The sequence below is a fragment of the Acinonyx jubatus genome, chromosome B1, assembly GCF_027475565.1.
Source record: "Acinonyx jubatus isolate Ajub_Pintada_27869175 chromosome B1, VMU_Ajub_asm_v1.0, whole genome shotgun sequence".
In the NCBI taxonomy this organism is placed as follows: Eukaryota; Metazoa; Chordata; class Mammalia; order Carnivora; family Felidae; genus Acinonyx; species Acinonyx jubatus.
The window spans coordinates 130729608-130746139 of NC_069382.1; the positions used below are offsets into that span (position 1 = coordinate 130729608).

The following is a 16532-nucleotide window of genomic DNA, read 5'->3' on the forward strand; positions in this document are numbered from 1 at the left end:
CTTGTATACCCTTCATCCAGTTTTCCTCAATGGTAATATCTGACATAGCTTTAGTACACTATCACAACCTGGAAATTGACACTGATTCATGTGACCACATCATAGTCAAGGTCTAGTTCCATCACAAGTATTTTTTTTTCCAGTTCCATCACAAGTACCTTTTACAAATCCAGGCATTCCTCACTTCTCATCTTTCCCTAACCCCTAAACCACTAATATGTTCTCCATCTCTATACTTTGGTCATTTTGAAAATGTTACATAAATGGAATCATACATTCCAAAAGCATGTAACCCTTTGAGGTTGGCTTTTTTTTTTTTTTTCATTCAGCATGTTACATGTTTTAGTGGCTAACTTTTTAAAAAATTGCTGAGTAGTATTCCATAATCTGTGCCTTTTTTGTTTGTTTGTGTTTAGGCCGTTTATATTTAACATGATTTGATATAGTTGGGTTTAAATCAGTCATCCTTCTCAGGTTATTACAACTATGGCCCTGGGGCTAAATCATGCCTACCAGTTGTTTTTATAAATTTTTATTGGAACACAATTATGTTCAGTTATTTTCTGTTGACTGTGGTTGCTCTTGTGTTTCAGTGGCAAAGTTGAGTAGTTGTGATAGAAACCTCATGTCCCATTGAGGCTAAAGTATTTACTTTTTGGGTCATTTACAGACAAAGATTGCTGACCCTGTCCTAGACCAATCTTGTTCTTTTATAAATGAAGAAACTGAGAATTAGAGATGTGTATGGACATGCAGTTGATTTTTGTGTGTTGACTTTGTAGTCTACTTTGCTGAATTCATTAATTCTGCAGGTTTTTTTGTGGAGTCTTTGGGATATTCTGCCTATAAGATCATATCATCTATGAGTAGAGGTAATCTTCTCTCTAATTTGCATGCCTTTTATTTCTTCTTGACTAAGTGCTCTGGCTAGAACTTGCAGTACTCTTGAATAGAAGTGATGAAGGATGGGCATCCTTGCCTTGTTTCTGATTTTAGCAAAAATGTGTTCTTTCACCATTGAGTATGATGTTCACTGTGAGTTTTCATGAATGGCTTTTATTATGTTGAGGTAGTTTCCTTCTGTTTGTAGTTTGTTCAGTGTTTTTATCTTGAAAGTGTGTTGAGTATTATGAAATTATTTTTCTGCATCAGTTGAGATGATCATGTGGTTTTTTTTCTTTCATTTTGATATAGTATACTATATTTATTCATTTTTATATGTTGAACCACCTTGCATTCCAGAAATAAATCCCACTTGGTCATTGTGTATAATCCTTTTAATATGTCACCGATTTTGTTTGCTATTATTTTGTTGAGGATTTTGCATTACTGTTCATTAAGATTTATAGGTTTGTAGTTTTTTCATAGTCTTTGTTTGTCTCTGATATCAAGGTAATTTTGACCTCACAGAATGAGATGGGAAATATTCTGTCCTTGTCAATTTTTGGGAAATGTTATGAAGGAATAATATTAGTTCTTCTTTAAATAAAATGCTTGGTAGAATTCGCCAGTGAAGCCGTTAGGTCCAGGTCTTTAATTTTGGGGGAGATTTTTGATTATTGATGTAATAATTGATTCTTTTTTTAAAGTTTATTAATTTATTTTGAGAGAGAGAGCATGAGTGGGGAGGAGCAGAGGGAGAGGGAGAGAGAATCCCAAGCAGGCCCCACAGTCTCAGTGCAGAGCCCAATGTGGGGCTCAGTCTCACAAACTGTGAGATCATGGACCTGAGCTGAAATCAAGAGTCGATCACTCAACCAATTAAGCCTCTGAGACACCCCAATAATTGATTCTTAGTAGTTGTCTCTATTTATATTTTCTATTTCTTTGTGATTTAGGTTTTATTTCCTAGGAACTTGTCTATTTCATATTCAATTTGTTGATGTATAATTGTTCATAGTATTCTTTTATAATTATTTTTATTTTTGTAGAGTCAGAAGTAATGTCCCCATTTTCATTTCTAATTTTACTAATTTGATCCTTCTCTCTTTTTGTCTTAGTTGATTTACCTGAAATTTTGTCAATTATATTGATTTCTTCAAAGAACCAACTTTTGGGTTGTTTTCTTCTGCTGTTTATCTGTTTTCTGTTTTATTTATTTTTTACTCTATATTTCATTTCTTCTGCTAGTTTTGGGTTTAGTTTTCCTTTTCTGATTTCTTAATTTGTAAAGCTAGGTTATTGATTTGAGATTTTTAAAAAATGTGTTTATAATCATAAGTTTCCTCCTTAGCACTGCTTTCACTGTGGCTCCTGTAAGTATATTGTGTTTTTATTTTCCATTGCTTCTAAGTATTTTCTTTGTTTTTTTCCCCTAATGTTTATTTTTGAGAGAGAGAGAGAGGGTGCAAGGAGGGGAGGGACAGAGAAAGAGGGGAACAGAGGATCCAAAGCAGGCTCTATGTTGACAGCAGACAGCCTGATGTGGGGCTCAAACTCACAAACCATGGGACCATGACCTGAGCCGAAGCCAGATGCTTAACCAACTGAGCCACACAGGTGTCCCGTGATTCTAAGTGTTTTCGAATTTCCCTTGTAATCACCTCTTTGATGCATTGGTTGTTTTTGAAAGGGTATTAATTTTCCCATTTCTTCCAATTTTCCATTGTTCTTTTATCATTGATTTCTAACTTCATCCTGATGTGATTCAAGAGGACAATTGGGGGAGGGGCCAACATGGCAGAGAAGTAAGGGGATCTGAACTTCCTGCGTCTCTCAAACAAAGAAGTGTTGAAGCCAAAGGACTTTGAGCCCCAAGAGTTTGGGAGGAAAAGAGACTGGGTTGCTACCAGGAGTACACCGGGACAACCTGCCGGGCCATAGGTGTGTGATTGTGAACTGGCAGAGATAAAACAAATGGAGGGGAGGGATCCCCTTCTGTGGGGAGACAAAGGGAAATAAAGAGCAGCTGGGGAAGCATAGGACTGTATCTGGACAAGAGAAGAACCATGACGGGGATGGAGAAAGATCCAATCTCTAATTGTGGGCCTTTCTCCAGATTGGGGCCGGCTGCCCTGTTCGTGCACCTGGGGAGGAGGGGAGCCAGCCCTGGGCTCGGTGGCTAGGTCAGGGGTGCAGTCTGCAGTAGGAGAAAGTGATCTCCTCCCTTGGAGTGCTGTGGGACAGGACAAAGCCTGTGGGGGGACCACATATGGGGTGGCGAAGAGCTGTGCTTCCCCAATACCAGGGAGCATGGAGCGGGAGTTTGAATCCCAGCCAAGCGCTGGGGCATGGGAGTCGGTGGAATGAAATGAACTGCCTCGTTTGTGCCTGCGGCACAGTGAGGACGGCTTTTACAGAGTAGTTTGGGTCACTGGTCTGTGGAGGAGAGACTGGCGGGGGGGAGGGTGTCGTCATTTTTCTCCCCACCACCACCAAGGTGGGACCTCAGGGATCAGACAGTGGGGCCCACATTGGAGGGGGGACCCCCCCTACATCAAACCACACCACTCTGCGCCTGGTAACTGCGTATCTACTGGAGCGGCATAGATACTGAGGAACTAGATGGCCCCTCCTTCAGACCAGAGCTGCTGCATTGCCTGGATTAATTCGCAGACAATTCTTATTATATAGATATATTTTTCCTTCCTTTTCTCCTTATCTCTTCCCTCCTGTAGTCTGGGTACGCTGGTTGTTGGTTTGTTTAAGCAGACATACTTAATCCATTCTCTTGATACATGTTCTGTACCTCCTTCTTTACTTTCTCTCTGGAATAATTAAGCTGTATAGTTTCTATGTCTGGACAACCTTACCTTCTTTTATTTTTCCCCCGGCCTGCTCCTTTACTTTCCTTTCTGTCCTTCTGGATTAAGCCATTTAGTCTCTCTGCCTCGTCAGTGTTTTTCTTTTTCCCTACCCCGTCATTTCTCTCTTTGTATGTGCTCTTCCATCAGCACCACCTCTACCCTGTTCTTTACTTGCAGCTGGTGTTTCTGGTTTTTTGCTTTTGGGTTGTTTTTTTTCCTTTCCTTTTCTTTTTTTATTTGTGTGTTTCTGTGTTTTGTTTTCTGTTTGTTTTCCTTTCCAGGGCTACTTCAAGGAACAAATCAAAGCACATCTGGTGGAGGGTCCAAAGCATCACTACGAGTAGGGAAATATAATAACCAAAGTCACAACAACACAAAGCAAGTAACACTCTCCAAAAAACACCTCCTGAAGGGCCAGGCCCTGGACAGTGTATGACCCCTCTTTAATATAGCAGTGCTCACAGGTGCAGAGCACATAACAAACTTTTAAAACACATAAGGTACAGAAAACTAGCCAAAAGGATGAAACAGAAGAATTCTCCTCAAAAGATATTCCAGGAAGAAATGACAGCTAAAGTATTGATCAAAACAGATATAAGATTAATTGGGCTTGAAAAAAGCATAGAAGACACTAGAGAATCTATTGCTGCAGAGATCAAGGAACTAAAAAATAGTAATGTTGAATTAAAAAATGCTATAAATGAGGTGCAAAATAAAATAGAGGCGGTAACAGCAGGGACTGAAGAGGCAGAGGGGACAATAGGTGAATTAGAAAAAATTATGGAAAAAGAGGAAGCTGAGAAAAAGATAAAAAAATTCTGGATCACAAGGGGAGAATTAGAGAACTAAGTGATTCAATGAAAGGGAACAATAGCCATATCATAGGAGTTCCAGAAGAAGAAGAAAAGAGACAGAAAGGGGCCAAAGGTGTACTTGAACATATCATAGCTGAGAACTTCCCCAAACAGACATTCACGTCCAGGGGGCACAGAGAACTCCCTTCAGGTGTAACTTGAATCGATCTTCTGTATAACATATCATAGTGAAACTGGCAAAATGCAAAGATAGAGAATTCTGAAAGCAGTTAGGGATAAACGGGCCTTAACATACATAAGGGTAGTAGCAGACCTATCTACTGAAACTTGGCGGGGCAGAAAAGAATGGTGGGTGACCTTCAATGTGATGAACAGGAAAAATATGCAGCCAAGAATCCTTTATCCAGCAAGCCTGTCATTCAGAATAGGAGAGATAAAGGTTTTCCCAGACAAAAAAAAAAAAACAAACAAAAAACAAAAAACTGAAGGAATTCGTCACCACTAAACCAGTCCTACAAGAGATCCTAAGGGGGCTCTGTGAGTGAAATGTTGCAAGGACCACAACGTACCAGAGATATCACTACAAGCATGAAACCTACAGATGACACAATGACTCTAAATCCCTATCTTTCAATAATAACACTGAATGTAAGTGGACTAAATGCTCCAATCAAAAGACATAGGGTATCAGAATGGATAAAAAAACAAGACCCATCTATTTGCTGTCTACAAGAGACCCATTTTAGACCTGAGGACACCTTCAGATTGAAAGTGAGTGAATGGAGAACCATCTCTCAGGCTACTGGAAGTCAAAAGAAAGCTGGAGTAGCCATACTTACATCAGACAAACTAGATTTTAAACTTAAGGCTGTAACAAAAGATGAAGAAGGGCATTATATAATAATTGTGGGGGTCTATCCATCAGGAAGAGCTAACAGTTATAAATGTCTATGCACTGAATTCGGAAGCACCCAAATACATAAAACAATCACAGACATAAGCAATCTTATTGGTTAGAATGTGGTAATTGTAGGGGGCTTTAATACTCCACTTACAATAATGGACAGATCATCTAGACAAAATCAGTAAAGAAACAAGGGCCTGAATGATACACTGGACCAGATGGACTTGACAGATATATTTAGAACTATTCATCCTTAAGCAGCAGAATATACTTTCTTCTTGAGTACACATGGAACATTCTCCAATATCACATACTGGGTCACAAAACAGCACTCAATAAATATAAAAGAATTGAGATCATACCATGCACACTTTCAGATCACAATGCTATGAAACTTGAAATCCACCACAGGAAAAAGCTTGGAAAACCTCCAAATACATGGAGGTTAAAGGACATTCTTGTAAAGAACGAATGGGTCAACCAGGCAATTAAAGAAGAAGTTAAAAAAATATACAGAAACAAATGAAAATGAAAACACAACAGTCTAAACCCTTTGGAATGCAGCAAAGACAGTTCTACGTGGAAAATACATTGCAATTCAGGCCTGTCTCAAGAAACAAGAGAAATCCCCAATACAAAATCTAACAGCACACCTAAAGGAACTAGAAGCAGAACAACAAAGAAACCCAAACCCAGTAGAAGAAAAGAAATAAAGATCATAGAAGAAATAAACAATACAAAAAAAAAAACAGGATAACAGATTAATGAAACTAAGAGTTGGTTTTTTGAAAAAATAAAATTGATAAACCTCTAGCTAGGTTTCTCAAAAAGAGAGAAGAGAGAGATAAAATCACGCATGAAAATGGATTTATTACAATTAATCCCTCAGAAATACAAGCAATTATCAGTGAATACTGTGAAAAATTATATGTCAACAAACTGGACAACCTGGAAGAAATGGACAAATTTCTAAACACCCACACACAACCAAAACTCAAACAGGAAGAAATAGAAAATCTGAACAGACCCATAACTAGTGAAGAAATTGAATCAGTTATCAAAAATCTCCCAACAAATAAAGAGTCCAGGACCAGATGGCTTCCCTGGGGAATTCTATCAGACATTTAAAGTGAGATAATACTTATCCTTCTCAAGCTGTTCCAAAAAATAGAAATGGAAGGAAAACTTCCAGACTCATTCTACGAAGCCAGCATAATTTTGATTCCCAAAACAGACAGAGACCCCGCAAAAAAAAGAGAACTACAGGCCAATATCCCTGATGAATATGGATGTAAAAATTCTCAACAAGATTCGAGCAAGTCATATTCAACAGCATATAAAAAGAACTACTATGATCAAGTGGGATTCATTCCTGGGCTTCAGGGCTGGTTCAATATTCACAAATCAATCAATGTGATACATCACATTAATTAGATAAGAACCATATGATCCTGTCAATCGATGCATAAAAGCATTTGACAAAATTCAGCATCCTTTCTTATATTTCTTTTTATTTTTTATTTTTTAACATTTATTATTGAGGGACAGAGAGACACAGAGCATGAGCAGGGGAAGGGCAGAGAGAGGGGGAGAGACAGAATCTGAAGCAGACCGCAGGCTCTGAGTTGTCAGCACAGAGCCCGATGCAGGGCTCGAACTCACAAACTGCGAGATCATGACCCGAGCTGAAGTCGGTTGCCCAACTGATGGAGCCACCCAGGTGCCCCTCAGCATCCTTTTTTAATAAAGACCCTCAGGAAAGTTGGGATAGAAGGAACATACTTAAACATCGTAAAATCCATTTATGAAAAGCCCACAGCTAATATCCTCAATGGGGAAAAACTGAGAGCTTTCCCCCTGAGATCAGGAACACAACAGGATGTCCACTCTCACCACTGTTGTTTAACATAGTGTTGGAAGTCTAGCATCAGCAGTCAGATAACAAAATGAATTAAGAGGCATCAAAATTGGCAAAGATGATGTCAAACTTTCACTTTTTGCAGACGACATGATACTCTACATGGAAAACTTGACAGACTCCACCAAAAGTCTGCTAGAACTGATACATGAACTCAGCAAAGTCTCAAAGTACAAAATCCAGGTACAGAAATTGGTTGCATTTTTATACACCAATAATGAAGCAACAGAAAGAGATATCAAGAAATTGATCCCATTTATAGTTGCACCAAGAACCATAAAACAACTAGGATTAAACTTAACCAAAGATGTGAAAGATCTGTATGCTGAAAACTATAGAAAGCTTATGAAGGAAATTGAAGAAGATACAAAGAAATGGTAAAACTTTCTGTGCTCATGGATTGGAAGAATAAATATTGTTAAAATGTCAATACTACCTAAGGCAGTCTACACATTCAATGCAATACCTATCAAAATTGCACCAGCATTCTTCTCAAAGCTAAAACAAACAATTCTAAAATTTGTATAGAACCACAAAGGACCCTGAATAGCTAAAGTAATACTGAAGAAGAAAACTAAAGCAGGAGGCATCATAATCCCAGACTTTAGTCTCTACTACAAAGCTGTAATCATCAAGACAGTATGGTATTGGCACAAAAACAGACACACAGCCCAATGGGATAGAATAGAGAACCCAGAATTGGACCCACGAATGTATGGCCAACTAATCTTTGACAAAGCAAGAAAGAGTATCCAATGGAAAAAAGACAGTCTCTTTAACAAATGGTGCTGGGAGAACTGGACAGCAACATGCAGAAGAATGAAACTAGATCACTTTCTTACACCATTCACAAAAATAAACTCAAAATGGATGAAGAACCTGCATGTGAGACAGGAAACCATCAAAACCCTAGAGGAGAAAGCAGGAAAAAACCTCTCTGACCTCAGCCGCAGCAATTTCTTACTTGACACATCTTCAAAGGCAAGGGAATTAAAAGCAAAAATGAACTATTGGAACCTCATGAAGATAAAAAGCTTCTGTACTGCAAAGGAAACAATCAGCAAAACTAAAAGGCAACCAATGGACTGGAAAAAGATATTTGCAAATGACATATTGGATAAAGGGCTAGTATCCAAAATCTATAAAGAACTCACCAAACTCCACACCTGAAAAACAAATAATCCAGTGAAGAAATGGGTAGAAGACATGAATAGACACTTTTCTAAAGAAGACATCCAGATGGCCAACGGACACATGAAACATTGCTCAACATCACTCATCAGGGAAATACAAATCAAAACCACACTGAGATACCACCTCATGATGGTCAGAGTGCCTAAAGTGAACAAATCAGGAGACTATAGATGCTGGAGAGGATGTGGAGAAATGGGAATCCTCTTGCACTGTTGGTGGGAATGCAAACTGGTGCAGCTGCTCTGAAAAACAGTGTGGAGGTTCTTCAAAAAATTAAAAATAGAACTACCCTGTGATCCAGCAATAGCACTGCTAGGAATTACCCAAGGAATACAGGAGTGCTGATGCATAGGGGCACATGTACCCCAATGTTTATAGCAGTGCTTTCAACAATAGTCACATTTGGAAAGAGACTAAATGTCCAACAACTGATGAGTAGATAAAGAAGATTTGGTTTATATATACAGTGGAATACTACTTGGCAATGAGAAGGAATGAAATCTGGCTGTTTGCAGCAACGTGGATGGAACTGGAAGGTATTATGCTAAGTGAAATAATTCAGTCAGAGAAAGACAGATATCATAGGTTTTCACCCATATGTGGATCTTGAGAAACTTAATAGATGACCATGGGGAAAAGAAGGGGAAAAAAATAGTTAAAAACAGAGAGGGAGGGAGGCAAACCATAAAAGACTCTTAAGTACAGAGAACAAACTGAGGGTTGATGGGGGGTTGGGGAGAGGGGAAAGTGGGTGATAGCCATTAAGGAGGGCACTTGTTGGGACAAGCACTGGGTGTTGTATGGAAGCTGGTTTGAGAATAAATTATATTAAAAAATAAACATCAAAAAAATTTTTAAAAAGTATACTTGGTATGCTGTGTATTTTTTTAAATCTGTGAGACTTAAATAGTGGCCTAATGTATTGTCTATCCTGAAAAATGTTCCACATACACTTGAGAAGAATATGTATTATGTTGTTGGTGGACTGTTCTTTATATGTCTTAGATCTAGTTGGCTTACTGTGTTATTTAAGTCCTCTATTTCTTCTTCTGTTTATCCTTTATTGTCAATGCAGTATGAAGTCTCCAATTATTATTATGGAACTATTTATTTTTCACTTGAGTTCTGTTAGTTTTTGCTTTGTATATTTTCATGATCTGTCATTATATGCATAAATGTTCATAATTGTTATATTTTCTTGCTGTATTGATCCTTTTGTTAATACATAATATCCTTTTGTTTTTGTAACATTTTTTGACTTAGTCTGTTTTATCTGATATGCCATATTTGTTCTCTTTTGGTTACTTTTGGCATGGAAAATCTTTTTTTCCATCCTTTCCATTTTAACTTACTTGTGTCTTTGGACACAGTTAGTAATTATTAAATTTTGGTTTAAATTTTTAAATTTTAATTAAAAGGTTTTTTAATGTTTACTTATTTTTGAAGGAGAGAGAGACAGAGTGCTAGCACGAGAGGGGCAGAGAGAGAGGGAGACAGAATCTGAAGCAGGCCCCAGGCTCCAGGGTGTCAGCACAGAGCCTAATGCAGGACTCAAAGTCATGAACCGGGAGATTGTGACCTGAGCCAAAGTCAGATGCTTAATCGACTGAGTCACACAGGCACTCCTAATTTTATTTTTTAAATTTATTTTAAATTATTCCCTTGAATTGTAGAGGAAACAAGATTTGGTGTTGGAAACCAAAGATACAGTAATAGCAGCTTTTACATTAATAATTGCTTTTTCTTCTTTAAATGTAGTAGTCTCTTAAACCTGTTGGAAACAAAAAGTGTAGTTACCAATCATTGCTACAGTAATACTAGGTTTTGTAGTCATACATGTGTTTACTTTCTTGAGCTCTTTATTTTTCCATATGGCTTTGAGTTACTGTTAAGTGTTCTTTCATTTCACCTTGTAGGACTCTCTTGAATATTTCTTGCATGACAGGTCTAATGGTCACAAACTCTCCTAGCTTTTGTTTATCTAGGAATGTCTTATTTTCTCCTTCACTTTTGAAGGTCAGTATTGCCAGATATAATATCTTCGATTTGTCTTTTAGTACCTTGAACATATCTGCCTATTCTATCTGGCTTCTGAAGTTTCTGATAAAAAAATCTGCTAAAACTCTTATTGAGGATTCCTGTGTCTGACAATTCACTTTTCTCTTGTTGTTTTCAGGAATCTCTTTTTATCTTTGGGTTTTGAAGGTTTGATTATGTCTTGATGTGGTTTCCTTTGAGTTCCTCTTTCTTAGAACTTATTGAATGCTTATATTGATGCTTTTAATCAAATTTGGGAAGTTTTCGGTTATTATTGCTTTAAATATTTTCTCTTCCCCTTTGTCTGTCTTACTCTTCTAGGATTCTCATAATGTGCATGTTGGTCTGTTTGCTGGTTCATAGATCTTCTAGGTTTTGTTCGTGTTTTTTCAGTCTTTTTTTTTTTCTTCTGTATTTACCTGAGAGTTGATATTTCCCATTGTCTTGTCTTCAAGTTTGATAATTCTTTTTTTTTTTTTTTTTTTTTTTGCCTGTTCATATCTGTCACTGAGTGTCTCTAGTGACTTTTTCATTTCAATTATTGCACATGTCACTTCCAGAAACTCTTTTCGGTCTCTATTTAGTTTTTCTTTTTCTTTTTTGAATGTATTGGTTATTTTCCTGATTTTCTTTATATCTTTAGTTCTTTGAGCATCTTTAAAAGAGTTTTTTTTAAGTCTTTACTATAAAATACTCCATTAGTTCTTTTTTAGTACAGTTTGTTGTCCCTCTCCCCATCCCACCCCTTGAATGGGCCATATTTCTGTTTCATTGTATCCCTTGTAATTTTTGTTGTTGTTGTTGAACACTGGGTATTTGAATCTAATAATGTAGTAATTCTGGAAATCATTGTCCAGATTAATTCTTCTTTAAGGTCTGCTATTTTTTGTTTTTGTTATTGTTCTTTTTGTTTGTTGTAAGCCATCTCTGTGCTAATGATCAGCCTGAGGTATATAATTTAAGGTCTTCTCACATCTTTTCTGAGCATTTCCCTTGGCATGCATTGTCACTTTCTAATTTTCCTTGTATATGCTCTTGTTTTTTATTGTCTTGACTGTGAAAAGGAGAAGGGGGGAACAAACAGTAAGAATGGAAAGGAAGGGCACGAGCCTTTTAAATTCCCTGCAAGGCACATCAGCTGAGAGGGAGGGACTTATAACAGTAGGTGGAGGTGTATTACCAATGACTGTCCACCTCTTTACCTGCACTTCTGTGATCAGAAGCAGTAGTCAGCACTCAGCAGAGATCACCGATATTTGGAGGACTAGGTCCTTTTTGTCCACCCCAACTCCTGAAAATTGTGTAAGCTGCTCTAGGAACATGTACCCGGCTGCTTACTTGTGATCTGACTGAGGATGTGGGGATGGACAGATGCTGTTGTACTTAAGAGCTGAAGTTGACAAAATTAAACATTTCAGTCTTTCCCTGAAGTTGTAAGCCTTCCACAGACTCTACAGTTTGATTCTGCCAGTACAATTTTTGCCTAGGTATGGGAGATAGATTCCCGCTGCTTCTATTCCACCATCTTTCCAGAATTTTCAAATTAGATTTTAAAGGCATTCCTTCACTGATATAATTAGCTGAGGTAATTATTATGACATTTAGCATAGAGCTGCAAAGTTACTTGTTCTTAAGTAGTAATTTATGTGGTCATTTTATATCTAGTTTTGTAAACTATAATTATTAATGCTACTTTTTTTTGGTTTGTTTTTATGTGTTTTACTGTTTATTTTTCAGTCTCAGCCAATTGGACAATGGCAGTTTGGGTTTTGAAAAATGTGTGAAGGTTAGTGGGCTGCATCTACCTTCTGCTTCCTCCACACCCCTTTTAAGAGAATAAATGGAATATTTGAGAAGAGAGCTATATTAAAAGAAGAGTGTTGCAAATGGCTTCAGAATCTGTGAATGCAAAACAAGCTAGGAATCACTGCACAAAGGGGAAAAGGCAACAGCACCAGCAAATAAAGAATAGGTCTTCAATTAGTGATGGTGATGGAGAAGACTCTTTTATCTTTGAAGCAAATGAAGCTTGGAAAGATTTTCATGGTTCCCTTCTTCGGTTTTATGAAAATGGAGAACTGTGTGATGTCACACTAAAGGTAAGACTTTTCTTCTTTTTCAAACTCTTTATTGTATTATGAAAAATGAGGGTTTCTATAACCATAGAGGGTGAATTTTTGGTATCATACTTGTTATAGTCAAAATGATTTTAGTCTCAATCCTTTTTTATTGAAGGTGAAAGGATATAAAGGAAGGTGAGTAAAGGAGGATTAGCACAAGGTAAACTTGTACTTATTAAGTATTAATATTCATTATTTCATAGTTAATTTAACTTCTGAGAGTTCTGGACCTTACAACAACAAATAGTTATTATTACTGAAATTAATAAATTGCTGTCGACCAGTAAGCTTTTAACTTGTGTATTTAAAAATCCTAGTATACTCACTTACTCTTAATGTAAGTTAAAAGTTAGGAATTCTTGGTTGTTTACTCAGCTGCAGTAGTATTTTAGTACATGTTCCTATTCTGGTAATTTAATCTCTACTTTAAAACAATGGTCTCTTAAGTGAGATTCTCTATACCTGATAATGAAGTAGAGTCTATTTAGACTTGGATGAAAAAGTGTAGTAAGTTTTAAGTCTGTGGTCTATAGACCACATGTTGTGTTATTCTGCTGCAAAAGACAGTTTTAGTAAAATTGGAAAAGTGATAAAACAGTGTGGAAGTCTAATTGTTCCTCATTACTTGTTTAAAGTACTTTTACTATTCTTATATCTCAGTGTAATATTAAATTTTTTTTTGATGATTCATATGCATCCATGAAGCATTTTCCACATTTGATTTGCCACTTTGGGATCTCTTAAATTTTGCTTTTGCTTTTGCTTTTGATCAGACAGCTTTTTAAAGCTGAGTCATAGGGATGGAAAGCATACTTGAAGAATCAGACCAGAGAATACTCAACAGGAGTCTATAAACTGAAAGCATAAGCTTTGAATTTTAGATCCAGAATGTCCAGGGGTATAGTATTATACTGTGGATAAATGAGCTATATTCTCTTTCCTTAAACTGTTACTGGTTTTATGTATTTCTAGGCCCTAAGATTTTGAGAAGAAAACCATTATATAATTCTAGCTCTGTGTGAAATTTAGCTATATATTTTAATGTAGAACACTTAAGTTCTTTTGTTCTGTATGTATATTGTTTAATTTTATGCCATTGCTCTAATTTTTAACCGTGATGTGAAATTCAGTGACCCACACTGGCTTTAGCAAAAATAAAATGTAAAATAGATTGTTGGAATTCAGTTATCATTCAGCAAATGGAAAATAATTAGAGTATTGATTTTATAAATTTTATAACTGAATTTTAGAATAATTTATATAACATATAACATATTGCATATAGATATTAAGTGAAAAATAGGGATATAGCCACTTAAAGACAACTCATAACTTTGTTTATTGTGTAACTTTAGCAATAGATTGAAATAAAAACTCCCAAAGAGTCAGTGGTTGAAAATTAAAATACTATGTTTTAAACACTGACAGGGGCGCATAGGTGGCTCAGTTGGTTAAGTGTCCAACTCTTGATTTCTGCTCAGGTCATGAGCTCGTGGTTCATGGGATCTAGTCCCACATTGGGCTCTGCCCTGGCAGTGCAGGGTCTGCGTGGGATTCTTTCTATCCCTCTCTTTCTTCCCTTTCCCTGCGCATTCTCCCTCTCTCAAAATAAATAAACATGAAAAAAATTAAAAAAAAAAAAGTAAACAGTGACATGAGAAACACTTCATTAGGCATGAGAATCACTTCAGTAATTTAAAGGGATCGTCATTTTTATTTTTTCATCTGTAAAATTAGAGTGATGATTAGGTTTTTGTGAGGAATAAGTGAATTGGTACAAGTAATGTCCTTATGGCAGTGCTTGGTACATAATAATAAGTATCAGCTCTTTGGATCATTATGTATACTACTATAATAGTTCCAAGAGTATCAGATAATTCTGCCTATCGTGTATTCTGTTCCTATTCATTAGAAAGTGTTACAACTTAATCTCTTAACAGGTCTCTTACTGGATTTGTTTCTTAATTCTTTTTTTTTTTTTTTTTTTAATTTTTTTAGCATTTATTCATTTTTGAGAGACCGAGAGAGACAGAGAATGAGTGGGGAAGGGGCAGAGAGAGAGAGAGAGACACACACACAGAATCACAAGCAGGCTCCAGGCTCTGAGCTGTCAGCACAGAGCCCAACACGGGGCTCAAACTTACGAACCGTGAGTTCATGACCTGAGCTGAAGTCGGACACTCAACCGACTGAGCCACCCAGGCGCCCTGTGGATTTGTTTCTTAATTCTAATTCAACATTTCTTCAACTGTCAGAATTTAACTGTCATAGAACAATTAAGTCAAATAGGATTACAGATAATTCATAATGCCCTGTTCAACATAAATTTCACTTTTTATATTCATCTAATCTTAAGGATTATTCTCTGATATAAAGTCATCTCCTATTTTTTTTTTTTTAATTAGTATGTTTCCTTTGACCATTATTGCTTTTAAGGCAAACATTTTAGAAAGACAGTTATTGGGGCACCCAGCTGGCTCAGTCAGTGGAGTGTGCAACTCTTGATCTCAGAGTTGTAAGTTTGAGCCTTTGTATGTAGAAATTACTTAAAAAGAAAATCTTTAGAAAAAAAAAACAGTTATCCAAATATATTTTATTGTCCATATATAAGGTCATTAGCCAATTTTAAAATTCCAAAATGAGCACTTATATTGGAAACAAAAAAAAAGTTTATTTAGCAGATACCTACTAAGGTCTTACCCTAGTATATGGAGAGTATAAATAAATTTGAGTAATATTCTGTTCTTGCCTTGAGGGTATTTGAAATTTATCCAGAGAAAGGCACATACACACCTAACTATAATATAATTTAGTGATTATCATTTTTGTGTTATTTTTATGGCAGCATAGGCGAGATCTATGAATTATGCCTGAAAGGTGATTGGAAAGGCTTCACATAAGAGATTATTATCTTGAGGTCATTCCAGGGAGAGGTGAAATTTGCTTATATAGTTTCTTTGTTTATTAGGAAAAAATTTTATTTTTTATTTCTTAGATGTTTATTTTAAGAGAGAGAGCACGAACAGGGGAGGGGCAGAGAGAGAGAGAGAGGGAGAGAGAGAATCCTAAGCAGGCCCCACTCCCAGCACGGAGTCTGACATGGAACTCGATCACATGACCCTGGGATCATGACCTGAGCTGAAATCAGGAGTTCGTTGCTTAACTGACTGAGCCACCCAGGTGCCCCAGTGGAAACATTTTAAAGAATATATCCAGGGGCACCTGGGTGGCTCAGTCGGTTAAGCGGCCGACTTCGGCTCAGGTCATGATCTCGCGGTCCGTGAGTTTGGGCCCTGTGTCGGGCTCTGTGCTGCCAGCTCAGAGCCTGGAGCCTGCTTCGGATTCTGTGTCTCCCTCTCTCTCTGACCCTCCCCCGTTCATGCTCTGTCTCTCTCTGTCTCAAAAATAAATAAACGTTAAAAAAAAAAAATTAAAAAAAAAAATATATCCAGTAGCAGGTCTAAAATTATATAGGGGGAAAGCTTTCTTAAGGGCAGCAGTTTGGTGATAAAAGACAGGGGAATTTGTCTTGCAGAGGTTGCATAGCACTCATGCTTAAACCATGTGTTCTAGGTCAACAAAAGTAACGTTTACAAAGATGCTTCTACTTCTTTATGATAGTTTGAGGAAATGTAATTGTTTTTGTTAAAGATCATAGTTAAATTTTACTTGAAGAGATTAACAGAGATTATTAGAGGAAGGAAACCCCCTAACTTGTTGATGCTTCCACCGAATAGTTTTATTCATATTATTTGGCTTCTTCTTTTTTTGAAAATACATGTTTCTTTGAGTTTTTAA

The 16532-nt window shown here is 36.8% G+C and overlaps 1 protein-coding gene across 4 annotated transcripts in view; it reads left to right on the plus strand.

Moving 5' to 3' along the window:
• KLHL8 (kelch like family member 8) overlaps positions 1-16532 on the plus strand; it is a 62927-nt gene that overhangs the window by 24460 nt on the left and 21935 nt on the right. For all 4 annotated transcript variants that reach the window (XM_053217148.1, XM_053217146.1, XM_053217147.1 and 1 more), the window contains exon 2: positions 12352-12713. In XM_053217148.1, coding sequence (XP_053073123.1) covers positions 12501-12713 — 213 coding nt within the window. In that variant the 5' untranslated portion in view covers positions 12352-12500. The remainder of the gene's footprint in view (positions 1-12351; positions 12714-16532) is intronic.